Here is a 17,518-nt window from a genome sequence, read left to right as displayed (position 1 = left end):
AACTACGATCGTCACCCCCCTTGCGGGTAAAGCCTTCAACTCCTTTAATCTCCAAAGAGGGGGGAGTAAGAAAAAAAACTGGATCTCTACTCGTCTTCAGCACTTCTGTTCGCTCTCCTCTTTCCGCCTCTTCAGCCAGATCACTTGTATCTTTTCTCCTCAGCCTCCTCTTCCCTGCTCCGTCACCCTCTTCTCTCCCTTCACGGCAGGTTTGGGCTATTCATTCAGACGTCAGGCTCACTCCGTCAGTCTTTTGTTGCGAGTCACAGAAAGAAAGAGAGAGAGAGAGAGAGAGAAAGAGAGGGAGAGGGTGGGGGGAGGCAAAAATGGAAAAGACGAAAAAAGACAAGCCACAGCTATGCAGGAGTAAAGAAAACAGGAAGGTAAATAAAAGAGACGAGAGAGAGGGGAGAAAAATCCTCAAGGAGCACCAGTCACAGCGAGAGGTGCAGCGCTCCTGGCACACGTACGACTCCCTCTTCCATTCTCTCCGACCTTCCCTTTCGCTCAACATATTTTCCTTCCCTCTTTTTTTCCCTCCCTCCCTCCCCTCCCTCCTTCCCACCCCTCCCTGCCTTTCTGTTTTATTATTTGTGATCTGGCCCTCACGGTCCTTTAAGAGTGCCAGCCCCTTCCCCCCCACCCACCCTTCTTTCCCAGTCTCACTCCCTCTTGCTCACAAACTCTCCTTCACGATCTCAGTCTGCGATTTTGATCCAGCTCACTCCTCGCTCTGTAACATGGGCACAAGTCGATTGATTTCGCCATTCCAAAAGCCATTGAGTGCCTCGTTTCTAGGCTTTAACAACAGAAATGTTGCTCAGCATTCACATCAGTGCTTATTATGTTGCACAAAGGACCAAGACGTACACAGGTGATGAGGTTTCACACAAGGACGAAGGTAGAGGCTGACGTGACCACTCACACTGGAGAAATGACATGCCAAGCCCGGCTAATTACTTACAGCACGCACATCTGTAAACACTCTTTTTAATAGAAAATTAATTCCCACATGTTAAAAATATCTCCAGACACTCACAACCGCTCGTGAGCTCTCTGGGGATCAGAACAAGCAAGAAGTGTCTCTTTCATCAGCGTTGTGATTGCAGGCACGAGCAGTCGACTCCTGCATGTGAACTTGCGGCAACACTTAGCAAAATCCATCCAAGAGCCTAATTGATCCAGAGATTTAAACCCAAGCACAGGAGTAGCAGATTAGCATGTTTACTAGTGAGCCACTTTGACTCGCGCAGACGCTTTAAAGAGGATTTTCATTATGAAGGTTAAGACGTCTGCCTGGGCTGTCAGGTGCGCAGACACAACAGCGCTCTTGTGGAGGGAACAACCTCTGAAGATGTGCCATCCGGTGCTAACAGATTAAGTGATCAGATAAAAAAAACAATCTGCAACTATTTTGATAATTGATGACGATGATTGGGTACAATTTCAAGCAACAGTGGCAAACGTTAATTACTCAAGCTTCTCAGATGTGAAGGTTTGCTTGATTTCCTTGTCTTGTGTCTTAGTAAACTGAAAATCTTTGAGTTTGGAGACTGTTGGTTGGACAAAAAAAATTTCAATTTTGAAGACATCACCTTCGGCTTGAAAATGTCACCCCGGGAAATTATGATGGATGTCTTTCACGAGTAATCAATAATGAAAAAAAATGTAGTTGCAGCCCTCAGGCTTGTGACGGATATGTACTGGCAGTATAAAGTATAAATATAATGCAGTGCATAAATGTTTTATAGGCTGCACGTTTAGGTAGACTTGACCACTAGCTTTCTTAAGTTTAAAGATCCCCTCCAGACATGTTTTAAGGCTTATAAAAATACTTGTAGTAATGAGTGCCTGATGTGTTTTTTTTCCACAAGAAAAGCTAAAACACATAATTAATAATTCTTACAATTGCATTGTATCTAGTCCTTCTCATTCATTGAAAAATCCAGAATCTATGAATATGCAAATATTGCTAATTTCTAAAGTTTAACTACAGGACACAGGATGTCTCATTCTGTCTCAGTGTTTGTGCGCCAGAGGTTTCAAGTAAGTTCCACACTTCCACAGTAATGCTTGCTGGTAAGTGGTTACCAGTTAATGTATTTTTCTACATACTGGTATTACTTCTTTGTTAATATTAAACAAGGACACAGCATAACAAAGCTAAGCAGTGCAGAGAGGAGGTGAGTGAATGACCCTGGTTCAGTGCGTAAAAATTCAAGAGAGAGAAATCCAGTCACAAGAGATTTCTGTACAGAAATGCTGAACGACATTTGAGGTAATTTAGAAAAATGTCTCCATTAAATAATTTGTCCACCAGAAAGCAAGGTGAACTGTTAAATGTCCCACTTAGTATGTTTCTTGGTCACAATTTAAAAACAGCAACAAAAAAATGAATCAGCATAACGTTACATGTTTCCTTAAAAATCTGGCATATCACTTTCCCAAGTATCAGCCTCAAAAACCCAGAATCAGTCGGGGCTATGGTAGGAATGAATGGATCAACAACTAAATTAATGATCTAATGTTGAAATGTTTAGCAGATTAACAGTCATGAAGCAACAACAATTTGATAATTTGATAATCTGTTAATCCTTCAAGTCATTTCTAAACGGAAATGCCAAACAAATGCTGATTCAAGCTTATAACGTGAGAAGATTTGCTGTTTTTCTTGATTTTAGATCTTTGCACATCGAAGATATATTTATATTTAAGGCTGTTGGTCAGATAAAACAAGGCATGTGAAGATGCCACAATGCACTCTGGGAACATTTTATAGTCCATGTCATCAATCGAAAAGCTAAATGACAGATTAAGCAACAATGACAGTAACTGTTAGATGCAGTCCTCTAATGACTGAATGACCAAAATGAACAATTGGATGACTCAGCACCACTGTGACTTACCAGTGTCAGCGGGAAGAAAAGTGACAGTAAGCAAACACTAAAGGACAGTTTTAGAGTTTTGACCTAATAAAGAACTAAACCAAAGCACTACAGGTATTTTCGGATGCTGTTGTATTGCACATATTGTGCATATTGTAGTGCATTGCCTGTATTTACTGTCAGCTCAATGGGAGAGTAGTGAGTTTAAAGGGCTCCATTGAAGAGGTTTGGTTACAACATGTAACCAGAGCCCACAAACCAGGCCTTCAGTAAAAAAGCCTCATTCATGAAAAGGGAGCACTGGAGGGAGAAGGGCCTACGGAATAATTTGACCTCTAAAATTCACCATCCCATCTGCCTCCTGTGATCTACATGATGTGCTGTTGCCAAGTGATTGAAGCACGAATGAGATCGTGGGGAGACGGGAGAGAGGAGAAGAGGGGCAGCGAAAAAAAAACAAGGGAAAAAGAGAGATGGCACAGCTGCAGGTGGACAACAGATGTTGAGGGGTTTTTTTGTTTTGTTTTTTAAAGTGAGGTGATTTCAGCACATAAATTATTGTTCGTCCATTCATACCCCGTCTGTGCACCGCTCCACCTCTCCAAAATCATCACTCTCCTCCTCCACCTTTTCTTTCTCTGTGACTTGAGCCAACTGGCTTGATTAGTGAGAAAAAGATGTAAAGAGGATGTGAGTGAGCAAGTGTATGTGTGTGTGTCTTAGTGAGAGAGAGAGAGAAAAGGAGAGAGAGAGAAAGGGAGCGAGAGAGAGGGAGGATGGGGGATGAATGGAGATAGGCGTTGCTTATTACACCCCTCATGTATGCAGCAGGCTTAGACCAATAAAGTGTGAACAGGCATCCATGGAAAATGAAACTGAGCAAATGCATGAACAAATATGCGCGCGCGCGCACACACACACACACACACACACACAATTCCATCACTTTTTGGGACATTATGTAAACTTAAATTACTTTCCTGAAGACTAAACCCCCTGCCACACATGCACACTTGCACGCACGCACACACACACACACACACACACACACACACACACACACACACACACACACACACACACACAGTGAGATACTAACTCATCCAGCAGTAACTGGCTACCTGGCTAACTTAAGCCTGCTCAGAAATGTGTGTTTTGATATCTAAAAAAAAACCAGGATGTAAATTTAGGATCAAATATGCAGTGATGGATGCTCACATACATACAGAGGCACAAACATAATTCCTCCTCCCTGTGTGAGACTAAAAACACTGTGAAACACAATCCCATTTACAGCCCTGTGTGATCCTGAACACGACTGACATGCCTACTGAGAAATGTATAATATTTTTTGCTCGGGTGCAAATGAGATTCATCTGCACCTCTAAACATATCTCCCCCGCGCTTTTGTTAAAACACAGCCAAGCAAAGTGTCAAGCTCTGCAATGCCTGGTCACACACACACACACACACATATGCACACATACACATATTGCATACAGAGAACATGGTCAGCCTTGCCTCTTCGTCACTCTGGTTTAACACCCGTGAAGATTTCATTCTCTCAAAATGAATAATTCAGGGTGACTCCCTGGCAGTAAGAGGAAAAGAGAGGACAGGAGATGAGAGGAGAGGAGAAAAAGGGAATGGAAAGGAGAGGAGAGGAGAGGAGAGGAGAGGAGAGATGAGAGGATGAGGGTAGAGGAATGAAAAGGAAGGAAGAGTAAAAGAAAGAGATGACAGAAAAGAAAAGGAAAGGAAGGCAATAGTAAGGTGAGGAAAGAAAGTAGAATGAATTGTGATGAAGAGACTAGGATTCAGGGGTTTTCAGCTTCTCATGTCATTGCTTTTCTTCTTCTTCTTCATTTTTTTGTTGAGCTGCAAATGTTTAAGCGCCTGACCTCTTCTGTCTGTCCTTCCCTCGACTCTGCTCTCCCAACCAGCAGTTAATCACTTCAAGCCTCTCTGAAAGGATGCAGCAAACTGGCCAGAAAGAGCTTTTTGCTTCCATGGTAGGGCTTTGCCTTTCAAGGTCCAGTTTCTTTTAACGGCACCTGTACAGCATTTTATCTGTATTCTGTACACAATACACCCACAATGAGTACAAACAGACAGGCAAAACTATAAAAACAGCATGCCCGCCAGGTCATTCACTTTCAGAGGCAATATAGAGTAATTTGTGAAATGATGTTAATGTCAAACATCTGCTGGTAAAAGCTTATTAAATTTAAGAATCTGCTTATTTTATATGTTTTACATAACTGTAAATTGAACATCTTAATAACATTTTATAGACCACAAGATTTGACAAAGAACAAATAATCAACAGTTGCAGCCATAAGCCACAAAGTGTTTCTTTTTTCATAATAATAAAACAAAACAAACAGAGAAATTGGACTCAAGATATCCCTCGGCTACCCTCTTTTTTTTCACTTCGAGCAAGATGGCATGACAGAGTTTTCATTTATGCAATCTCACATTTGCACTCCTCCACCTATTTGTAAGACTTCTATCATCGCCTCTAAAACGGCCAATCTTTCACTATCTAATCTAAAGCAGCCCAATGAGCATTTAACTCCATTGCTTGGTCTTTCTTGCTCAATCTTCTCTGTTCGGCTGTCTTTGCTTGGGTTCAATCACGTCCCATCTTTCCTCATTTCCCTCATTTTCCTGCAGACGGGCGCTGTAACCCACAACCACAGTCACGAATGAATGTGCTGAGCTGGGTATGACGTTTGTTTAGAAACATATTTCTCCCATTACCTCAATCTTCTCTTTTCCCCCCATGCTGTCTACTGTCTTGAGAGAAAAGAGAGTCATAGCCAAATCATTTCCTACCAAGATTAATTTTCAGCAAAGGGAGGGGGGAGACAAAGAGAAACTGGGATTAATTTAAACAAAAAGAGAGAGAGATGAAGAGAAAATGAGAAGTCAAGATTTGTATAGATCTAATCCTGGCAGAGTGTGAGCAAGGCCAGAGAGTCACGAGGGAAAAGAAAATCACAGCCTCATATTTAGAGGAACATCTGGTGTGACACGACAGACACACATGCATACACACATACAAACAACACACACACCATCATAAATACAGGCTGCATAGAGTTGTTTCCTGGTAATGATAACCTCAATGTTCCTCAACATAGAAACACACGATTCTCCTGGATAATTAAACGATAGGTTTATGTTATCGTCATCAGCTTTAATTATTTCAACTTGCAATTTCGCTTTTACTGCCAAATGGGTTTGGCAGATGGCTCTAAATACAACAAGACCCATGAGCCTCTGCTCCATTGCTATAGGTGTAGGAGGTAGTCAATCAGAGCTGCAGCAAATAAAAGATTTGTTTTTCATCGCATTAATGAACAAAATCTCAAACTGTAGTTCCTCAATTCATCCAAAAATTACCCACAATCCAAAAATAAGATGATGTAAACTGCTGAATGCATTATCATTGTTTTAAAAATCTTAATTCTTTAGCCCAGCGACTAAATGTTTCTCAACAAAATACTCATCGGGCATCATAGTTAACATCTCTCATGATCTAACACATTTGCTCATTTTTTGTACTAATGATTCAACCAATAGAGATTCATATCCACCCAAGCCTTGAATGTACTCCAACTGCCAGTCAATTATTGTCCATGCACAAAAAGCTCTTCTCATTTGGAACCTTGAAGACTCCATGAAAGACAGTTAGACAGTTGTATTTGTTTGTGTGGAAACTCTGAATAAAATAAGAAAATAAGAAAATGTTGTGAAGTATATTCCGGTTATTTTGAAACACTTCTCAATGAATTTACATAACAATTACTATGCTGTGATATATACCATATGCATTATGGCCATATTACCCATCCCTTGTGTGCAGCCAACAGAGTGACCAGCAGCATAACAAAAACAACCTTTGACTGTCAGACCAGATTAAGGCCAAAGTTTGACCCTCAAAGTCTAGTATCCAACCCTGACAGCTAGTCTCATCTCCATGGACAGTCCAAGGTTGACGTACAGCTGTCAACGCCGGTTTCCACTCCCCCACCCAGCAAGCAGCAATCATCATCCATCAATAGCAATGCCTCTTTCCCTCCCTCTCTCTTCCTTAATCCCTCACTCAGTGTAACAACTGCCCATAGTTTTGACCTGGACCCCGTTAATACATAATCTGCTCTCTCCAGAACTAATATGCCATAACCCTCCCCCATCATCACGCTAGGCCTAGACAAGGAAGAAAATTGCGGCTAGTATGTCACGCAGTGCAGAACTGACCTGAGGTGGCATCAGGTCTAAGATGGCACCAGGTTGTCCACAGACAGGAGCTGGGAAACACTCTCCAGGGTGGAGGTAAAAGAGTGGAAGTCCCACAGTATCATCTACAGTGATTATGCCGGGATGGGGGATGGGGGTGAGGCCTAGTTAGTCATACGAGGGCGGAGCTTGCTCAAGGCTATTTCATGAAGCATCATATACTGAGGTGAGAAGGAGCATACCATCTGTATTTAAACACAGGCTTTTAGTTGAGAGAATAAAATCTTTCTGATCGTGGGTGCAACTCACTGCTGTAACTAATGAATTGACTGAGCTTGTCAGAATATCATGAGCTCATAACGAATTGGATTTTAAAGGATGCAAAATGTGTTTTTGCTGCTGTTACAATACAATTTGTCCACCTGACAAAATATCAAAATGAAATTTTAACTGAAAGGCTGAATCATAGTTTGTGGGGCTAAAATGCATATGATGTAGTCAAGAAAACCCTCCTAGTTTTTATTTATCTCACATGAGAAGAAGAGAATATGATTAATACTTTCCAGATGTGCTACATTAGCCAGCCAGTTTGTTAAAACAAGAAGTAACGTGTAAATTTGCAGCGGTCTCTGACAATGGACTGACCATTTAACCAGAAGCAAATCTGCCTACAATTACCACCAAAACCCATGTTGCCTAGCAACATACAATTTAGGAATATGCATTCAGAGCAGCTTTGCGGCTGTGTCCATTAACAGATGAAATTACCAAAGCAACAAATGTCAGCCACATGCAAATGAGGTCTACTCTTACTGTGTGTGTACCAACAATGCGATGTATGTGTATGTGGCAGACCTGCAGAAATCCCTTCCTAAGCATGTGTCGGTCTGCTGCTAAGAGCAGCAGTCTGTTTTGACAGCCGAGCATGCTCTCTTGGGCCTAAACATCACAGAGATGACAACAAAACTGCCTCAGTTAAATCATTTGTTCCCAGTCTGCCTTGGCCCCCTTTAAAGCCCATTTTGACCTGCTGGCTATGTACAGTAGTTCACAGAAGTCTCACAGAAAGCCAGGAGGCTGGTGTGGACAGAATGAGAATATCTGTGGATTAGTGCAGCAGTGGAAATGGAGGATCTGGAGGATTAAACTCCCCCCTCTCTCTTCTCATTACAACCTGCACAGAGAAAATGACACAATCACACATCGGCCATCAGCACCGTAATTCGATTTTATCTGTCCAGTGATGCTGCTAGTCAGCCTCTGGTGAGCGGGTGTTGATGGAGAAATCAGTTCTTACAGCCCAAAATGTCTGAAATATAGTTTAATCACGTCATAGTTGTTAAAAGAAGATAATTTTGTGTAGCAGCTTTTATCAAGCTGAATTAAAGCTTTAATCTGATAGGGGTAATGATTCAGGTGATAATACAGAAAGAATGCATAGATTGAACACATTTAATTCTAAACTGGAACTGAAACATGAAAAATTCAATAAATTCATTGACAACTCTCTGATAAATTCATTTTAACCCTTTTCTACGCCAGTTCAAATGTGAAGTCTGGTTCTTATTAGAGAATTTGTTTGAGAAGAACCAGACAAAGCTAATTGCTATCTCATGAAGGTCGGCAGTACACCTTGATAAAAGCAGGACTGAAGAAAGGTTGTGTAGTGCACTGTAAAGGCTTTCCAGGCAACTCTAATGCACCCTTATTATCATAATGCAATAAGACATCCATGTTTACAACAACAGGAGCTTGGGGGCTGTGGGGAGATAATGCGTGGCATAGCAGAAAGGACTTCATCAAAACCAGCTGTAGTTACAATGATACAACAGCTAAACAGATACGTACCATTAATGCTGCAATCACTATTATCCAACTTTATGAATGCTGTATAGTTATGGTAGATTCTATGATTTTAAAAAGTGACCAGTGCTGTTGCTTTTGCCCAAATTACTTACCAAGGACATGACATACAACCAATAAGAGCTAAGCGAGAAAAGAAGGATTGGCAGATGCAGTCACACGAATTGTACACAGATGCACACCATTGCAAACTAATACACATGCTCGCCTGGACACATCATGTTCCCAGACTACTGCACACCATATCTGACTTTTCTGCAGAGAAGTCTTAATGTGAACTGTTCACACATGAATGCAGCAACTGACAGACTGTAACATGAAGACAGTGTACAGTTGTTAAAATTTAAAAAGGCATCAGAAAGGGTGGAGACAGCTGTTCCTCCCAAATCCTCTATATTACGCTTCATCAATGCCATTTTGTGTTGTATAAACGGGGCAATGTGTCATTCTGACAAGGGAACTGTATGAGATTACTGAAATAATAAAGGACTTCACACAAAGTATATGGAATTCTGACAAATCTGGCTCTCATAGAGATAAGCAGACAAGAAAGCGCGAGGCAAGTATCATTTTAGGATCGTGGCAAATGCAGAAACCAAAGTAGGACAGGGGATGGAAAGTTACCCTTTTACGGTTTAATCATAATCCTGACAACAGTTTTGGAAAGGAGATAGGCAACAATATTTAGATTTCGCTCCACTGGCCTCAAGAAGAAAAAAAGACGTAATTTATCCATTGTTGATGTAATGAGAACAAACAAAAGGCTGTGGTCAAATGACAGCACTGACCAGAGAGACAAAGTGATTTTTAAAAAATGCTCTATTAACATTCTCATTGTGTTAGGACTTTCTTAAGGTCAAGCATTATGCATCACTCACCAGTAACCACATTCAGCTAAACAGATCTCACATGCCACTCCGCTGAATGATGGTTGCACAAACCAAAAAAAAAACCATCCACTTATTGGACAGAGATGGTGCATATATATCACATGCTAATGATTCATAATGATGAAATTGTGTCTTTTCTTCCCCCAAAGAAAAGACTGCGACCTAATATTCAAGTTGTTCCTTTCAAAATAGTGAATGTCAACCAAATTGTGAAAACATAATATGATTCTAAGCAACACAGCAACGAGGCCTTTGTGGAGCTATTCAAAGCAATGAGAGGAATGGGAAATGGTGTCTTACATAAACCATGCAAAAAATGAAGCGCTCTGGCACAAATCCATTTTCTTATCTATTAAAAACATGTGAAACACCCAAGAGAAAGCAATACCAAATGTATCACAGAATCAGACAGACAGCAGATCACACAGATGGAAGGGAAATAAAAAGGATTTACTTGTATCTGGAGATGCCATAGTGGACACGATGACTGGCGGACCTGTGCGTCGACTCAGCTTCTGGTTAGCAACCAGGGCACCTTGGCCTTGGCCTGGTGCTCCCATAGGGACGAGGGCATTGTCTGGTGCAGGTCCCCCACCCTTACGCATCAGCTGAGGAGTGGGGTGAGGGCTGTGCATGGGTGACAATGGCAGTATGTTCCTATCCCTCTTCATCAGCTCCATGGGAACTGTGTAATTGGTAGAGTATGCTTTCGGTAGCTGTTGTGGTGGCTGTGGTAAAGCTGGCATGGAAACGGGCATTTGCTGTGGCATACCATGCATAGAGTGAATAGACCCAGCTATGGCAGGCATTGACCCACTCATTTGCTGTGACATTATCTGCATACCCTGCATAGGCATCCCTGGCATTGTCATCCCCGCAGAGTAGGCCGACATGGGTCTTGACTGAACAGGCATAATGGCTCCAGCATATGGCCCTGGGGAGCGAGGAGGTTGACCTGGATAGCCTCCAGAGGCTTCCAGGAGGTGCTGAGAGGGGGCGCTGCTGGGCCTCCTACCCACTACTTCTCCCATCCGCGGGGAGATGGTCTGCATGGCCCCAGGAGTCTGTGGGGGCATAAGTTGGGGGTCCACTGTCAAAGCCTGTGGAGGCTGGGGTGGATGTTGGTGCTGCTGTGGGTGGTAAATGTCTGACCGATGGCTAAAGCTATTAGATCGGCCTCGCATGGGTGTTTGAGGTTGGGAGGGGGCTGGCAGAGCCTCAATGGGCCGCTTGCAGTTGTGGACCAAGCGAGACAGTACACGAGCCTGTCCAAGGTTGGGGGCGACAGTGCGAACATCGTTCTCCTCCATAACAGCCAACATGCTAGTGGAGTCAAATCCCTGCTGGATAACTGATGAGATGGTGCTCTCTGAGAGACCCTCATTTCGCAGCAGGGCAAGGAACTCAGGATCAACCGTTTTCTTAGGGTCCACAGGTAAAGGTGTCTGTGGGGCAGTGGGGGGAGGAGCAGGAAGAGGAGCAGGAAGTGGAGTAAGTGGAGGAGGAGGGGCTGAAGTTAGAGCAGCCTGCACAGGGACAGGTGCAGCTGGGGCAACTGCTGTGGGCTGCACTGGGGCGGGTGGAGCAGGAAGTGGAGCCGCCATAGAGAGGCTAGGGTCAGGGACGGGTACAGTAGGTGGAGGTGGCAGGGACTGCTGCTGTTGCAGATGCTGCTGTAACTGTTCTTGCTGAAGTTGCTGTTGCTGTAATTGCTGTTGTTGAATCTGTTGCTGTTGCAATTGTTGCTGTTGCAGTTGCTGCTGCTGTATTTGTTGTTGCTGAAGTTGCTGTTGCTGTAACTGCTGCTGTTGAAGCTGCTGCTGTTGAAGCTGCTGCTGTTGCAGCTGCTGCTGCTGTTGAAGTTGTTGCTGTTGTAATTGCTGCTGTTGTTGGACAGTGAAGGGTGAGGCTGTCTCTTGCCTCATAATCACACCTTGACTGGCAGGATCCACTACTAGACAGGTAGCAGCTTGCTGCTGCGGATCCAATGGGCGTCCATTAACATCAGTATAGACTGACTGACCACTAAGAGGTGGAGCCTCACTGGCATACCGAGGAGATGCATGCTCCATACCGTAGTGACCAGGAGATGGGTCTCGGGAGGGTATGCGCTGTTGGCCATCTGGCGGCATTTTGGCAGTAGTTACAGTACCAGGTTCCCTATAAGCCCGATTCAACTCATGAGCAGTTGGAGGAGGTGGAGGAGGAGGTAGAGGCGATGCAGGGGCTTGAGGTCCTGCTCTCCCTCCCTGACCTTGATCCCACACAGTACGAGCCCCAGGTGTCATCCCAAAATGAGAGCCTGACCTACTTAGTGGATGAGAGTGAGGTGGAGGAGGCTGGTGTTCCGGACGATAAAAGCCCTCAGGTGGCCGGGGAGTCATGGCCGGGTCATGGGAATAGTAATCCTGGTGTGGAATGGATCCTCGGTGAGCCATGGGTGCACGTTCGTAGTGGTTTAGATCAGGCACAGAGCCTTTCCTCAGCCCCCGTGGGTCGTGTCGGTCTGCGTAAACCTGTCCGTAGAGAGAGTCTTGGTAGGAATACGGGTCGCGTTTCAAATCCAGGTCAGGGGGCTGCACTCCTGGTGGAGGCTCGTACCACCCTCCTCCCTCCCCGTATGACAGAGAGCTCCGCCGGCCAGCTACTCTTGCCTGCTGCTCGTAGACAGCCCTCTCCCTCTCAGCCCTGTCCCACTGACCCTCATTCCCTCCTAATGTGTCCCAACTATGGGAGCGACCAAGACTCAACTGTTTGTTAGTGACAAGCATTGGCAAAAAAAAGAAAAACGCAGAGAAAGCCTTAACCGAGAAAAAAACAACACACACAAAAGAGATAAAATGGTCCGCCTTTAGCTGTGCTTTTGAAAATTCCCTTTCAAGTCTTCATGTAGTGTAGCTGTGGAACGGAGAGAGGGAGGTGGAGAACAAGCAGAAAAAAGATGAAGCAGGGTCTACCGTTTTCACCTGATATCAGGTCGTAATATTGTAAGTCCGTACTATCAGGTGACTCCCCCTTTGGCTGTCGGTCCTTGAATAATTAATCTCTGGTCATGCTGGCTTGTTGTGCACGAGGAAAGAGGACACCACACACAAACACAGTAACTGCAGAGGTAGCCCAGCTACTCCATGGAAGACATGGCAACAGGGTTGCATGCTTGAGTTGGCCACCAAACGTTCATAAAAAAACAAACAAAAAAAAACGGAAGGAGGGGATAGGTTGGGTTATAGGTTGGGATGGGCAGGGGCTTGTACTAATCCAATAGGGTTTATCTCTCCCGTCTCTGGGACATTTTACTCGCTCTGCCGATTGCTATGAGGGATTACATCTAAATAAAGCCTGTTTAATTCCACTTCCCAACGTGACGTCACATGAACCAGATACAAGCATATCTGGTGATGATGATGATGATGATGCAGATGGTGATGATGCCAATGATTTAGAGTCCACCCCCAAACCCCTCACCCTCTCCTGAAGAGTCACCTACCTGAAGCTGCTGATCATGTACTGTCGTCAACCAGTTTCAGTTTTGCCGGATTCACAGTGCGGGGAGGGGAGGCCAGGCAAGGAGCACAGCTTCATTGAATACAAATGAAATACAGTTCTCTCAGCTAAGTCGCATGTGCTGTCAGTAAACATCAAATCCACTCTGATTGGACACTAATCCTCAAGGCCCCATGCTTGCAGCAGAGCCACCACGCAACTGCTGCCCAACTCACTCTGAAATGTCCTTGATGCCTTCCTGCCGCTCACTGTCATTGCCCCACTCTCCTCGATTTGAGATCACTCAGACCTACTGTCTGTATGTTCACTGAAGGACACTGAAAATTATAATGCATGGATTAAATGGGGATTGAAGAATGCATAACAACATACACCTGCAATGTCCGTCCTATTTGCCCTCCCAGTGACTGTCATTTCAAGCAGTGATCCACTGAATTATCAAAGCTACTGTCTGTCTTGTTAGGTAACAATGTTAAATGCAACACTTACAGCACAAAGTTAGAATCTCACAACTGTTTTATCTTGTCATTTATGTTACTTCATGAATACTAACCATACAGTATGCGTCTTACTGCCAGTAAAATACACCTTCCCCCTCTTTCCTAAAGCTTCTCTGATCTCCTTCACTTAGAGAAGCTCTGTAATCTGGATTTGCCCCTTTGCAGAGAAAAGTAAAACACTGTGAGAGTGTGGTGTGTGTGTGTATCTATGTGTGTTTGTGTGTGTGTTGGGGAGGGGGGTCCTTTTGTAACGACAGTTAATCCAAAGCACCTACAACCTTTGCCTTGCAATGGTTCTTGTTGGTGCTTGTTGAGCTGAAACACAACAGGAGCTCATTCCACTTTATTCAAATATGTTACAATGAAAAAAGCTATTTGATATAACGCTACAGCATTTTATTTTATGCCTTGGCCATGAACCATACATGGGAATATAATTTATGGCATACATTAATCATTTCTTCTAACCAAGGCGATATTAAACATATGACAATGTACCATGTAACTGCCTGCAAGTCTCACTTCATGTCACTGTGGCTGAAACCTGATCACTTCTGCAGAGGATCCCTGTTTATTAATGCATGAAAACAGATGTAAGGTGAGGAAGTGTCCATTTCCATCCAAATCTAATCTCAGGGTTTACCATAGCAAGGGGCAGTAATGCATATTTAAGATGGCAAAGACAGTTTATATCAGCACACTGAGAAAAGTTCCTGAATATCTTACAGAGGGCCTGTGGAAACTGTGCAGGCATGTCCGTCGTCGGCACTAATATCTTGTTTAATCACAGTTGTGTAATTAGAGTAGGAAGAGATCAGAGAGGGAGCTGAGTATTCTGCTGTTTTCACAAGATGACAGGAAAAAGCTGATGACAGTGGCTCCAAAACCAATTGCGCAGACGACTGAGAGCGTTTTTCTTTCGGTAAGGTCAGGGGAACATTAGTCAGCTTTATGTAAAAAGGAAATTAAAATGGGAAGGAGAGGAGGCAAGAACGAGCCCTCACAGAGATCTAAAAGTGACTATAAAGATGAATTATTAAATCAAAGCTGAGAGTTGGGGAAAAATCATTTTTGAAGCCCATTTTGATTTTATCAGGGAGGGTTTTGCTGTTATAAAGTCAATCAAGTTTTACAGTCATTTCAAGTACGGGTGTCATTCATCACCTTAAGGCACACACTCTTTCCTGCCATTTATTCTGAACTTGTGCAATATAGAAACGATTTTCCTGGATGTAAAAATCAGAAAACATTCATTTGAAAAAGAAAAAGACTTTAACTCAGTCATATAATATCATGTGCAGTACATCATTCCTAATTTAAAAGCTACACTGCTGCAAGGTTAACAGTCTCTGTTTGAGACTTTTTTTAAGACTGCATAAAATTAGGAGAAAAACGGCAATACATACATACATACATACACACACACATCTATGTCAAGGGCAACAGCCTGTAGAGTGTACATGATCCCCTGGCTTCTTTCCCCAACCTCATCCTCTCTCTCACTACTTCTTCTGGACCAGCTCTCAAGAGACTCTGGCTCTCAGTGCAGCAGATCACTCATCCCCATAAAGTCAACCTCAAACAGAGAGACAGGGGCAAAGGTGTGTACCCAGGGTTTGCAGATCTAATCCTGACAGGAAAGTAAATCACAGAGTTCTGTTTGTCTCAAACTAAACAATGTTTGACTCTCCAATTCTAATGCTCCTCCATTTGGCATACTTGCCACACTGTGCACACAACGCCAGATTCACTGTAACAGAGGGATTTAGGAATTAAGCCGGGGATTTCAGAACAAATATAATACCACCCCAGCAGAAGCTTATAAAGACCTTACATTGAATAAGACTTGACTGGTGAAAAATTCTAAACGAGTAAAACATATAGAAACTTCAATAAATGAACCTCGAGTGAGGATGCAATTATGTAGTTCTTTTAACTGCTAATAGATTTCAGAAAGCTGTACTTTAGCCTAGTATATTGTATTACTCTGTCTTTTACAAGACTACACTTCTCTCAGTGTCAGAGGAAATTGCATTAAGCAGCAAGTAACAAGACAGACATGATGTACAACAGTAAGATCTGTGGCTTATCTGTCACACAAGACGCTTGCCATTGTTTAATGAACATTCTACATCTCCCTGTCACTCAGCCCTCTCGGTCCCTTCCTCCACATTAATATTAGAGCTAAGCCAGCAGGGGAACCAGAGCTGGGTCACTTTCTGTGTGCATTTGTGCACTTGTGCACGCACTTGGTGCGTGTTTGAACCATATCAAATGTTTGCATGCTTTACCAAATGTTGCAAGCAGAGGGTTCACATGCAACAAGGCCCATTTAGAAATTTGTCGTCATTCACACTCACCCCTCCATCCACCCACCCACTCAGTCACACGCACTCACACAGAGCACACACACATATTCAGTTTGCACGATCCCCGATCCCCGCTCAGCGTTTTGACCCTGCTCTGCTCGTCTTCTGACGTGCAGCAGAGACAGCAGCAGCCGTGGTGCTTCGTTAATGTCCCTTTTCATTCACACACGCAAACCGCCGCTAAAGCCTTGGCCTCGGTCTGACGTGCATACATGAATAAAAATCACACGCTAACTCAAAGTGAATACTGCACTGCAACAGAAATAAAAACAACTGTCTCCTACAGTGTGACACGTCGCATACTCAAGGCATGATTTGAATGTTAAACACACATTGACTTATGCATGAGCGTGGGGCAGGAGGCACTAACTGGAAATGGGATCACAGTGCTGCAAAGAATAATGCTGTCAGATGAATTGTAATGCACACTTAACAGACTTTGTGTACATGGCTGCCTTGTATGTGATTCCAGTGGGATTATTTGTCTCTGAAAGCATCTCCATAGGGACTAAATGAACTGTAAAATGGAGGTCGATGGCAATGAAGCTAGTACTTATCTAAATGACAATCATATACTCGTTTAGTGTAGCCCACTGTGAATTGAAGTTTTGTTTTTTTTTTTCGATTTCCTCGTATGGATGCACTACATACACACAGCAGCAAAAGCCACAAATTCTCCAGATATTTCCTCTATGTCAGCTATGTTACAAGACCTCGATACCCGTAATCCAACTGCTTTGGGTGCACCCCATCACCCCACCACTCCCGGGCCATCTTTTATCTGCTCTCCATCCCAATCCAGAGAAGCCACATGCCATTATAATACTTAGTTGCGCAGCTGAAGAGTCCATTTTCAAATGAGAGTTTTCCACAAACTCATTTCCAACTTTCAAACAACCACTGCGCTACATGCCAGCTCAAAGAAAGGCAAAAACAGATGCGCTAAGAAGAAAAGGAGAACCGTCCCAGGAACTTTCTTTAAAGGTGTGCACAAGCGACAGTCACAGTCTGATGGTAATAACAACACAATCACAAATGCTGGTTTGCTATTAATTATTTTAAGAATCTCCTTCCAAAAACAACACTTTCTACCATTTTTCTATCTGCTCTTTTCCCTTCTCCTCCCCCCAGTTCTCCATGCCCCTCCCTGCCTCTCCACAAAGCCTATAAAGGGGTCGTGGGTTTTGGTGAGGAGCCTGGAACAAGCCCGAGGGGGGGTCAGACCCAGAGACCGCGCCGATGACTTCATACCAGAGCTGGAT

The 17,518-nt window shown here is 43.5% G+C and overlaps 1 protein-coding gene across 2 annotated transcripts in view; it reads right to left on the bottom strand.

Annotated features, from left to right (window-relative positions):
* The window catches only part of ctbp2a (C-terminal binding protein 2a), a 66,491-nt gene that overhangs the window by 24,019 nt on the left and 24,954 nt on the right, over positions 1 to 17,518 (bottom strand). The window contains exon 1 of one of the 2 annotated variants that reach the window (XM_041947080.1): positions 10,338 to 12,654. The exons of the other annotated variant lie outside the window; for it this stretch is intronic. Coding sequence (XP_041803014.1) covers positions 10,338 to 12,654 — 2,317 coding nt within the window. Of the gene's footprint in view, positions 1 to 10,337; positions 12,655 to 17,518 lie in introns of those variants that run through there. 2 annotated transcript variants of the gene reach the window in all.

The sequence above is a fragment of the Chelmon rostratus genome, chromosome 11 (genome assembly GCF_017976325.1).
Source record: "Chelmon rostratus isolate fCheRos1 chromosome 11, fCheRos1.pri, whole genome shotgun sequence".
NCBI lineage: Eukaryota > Metazoa > Chordata > Actinopteri > Chaetodontiformes > Chaetodontidae > Chelmon > Chelmon rostratus.
Note: the sequence above shows the minus strand (reverse complement) of the source record. Positions and strands in the feature narration are given on the sequence as shown.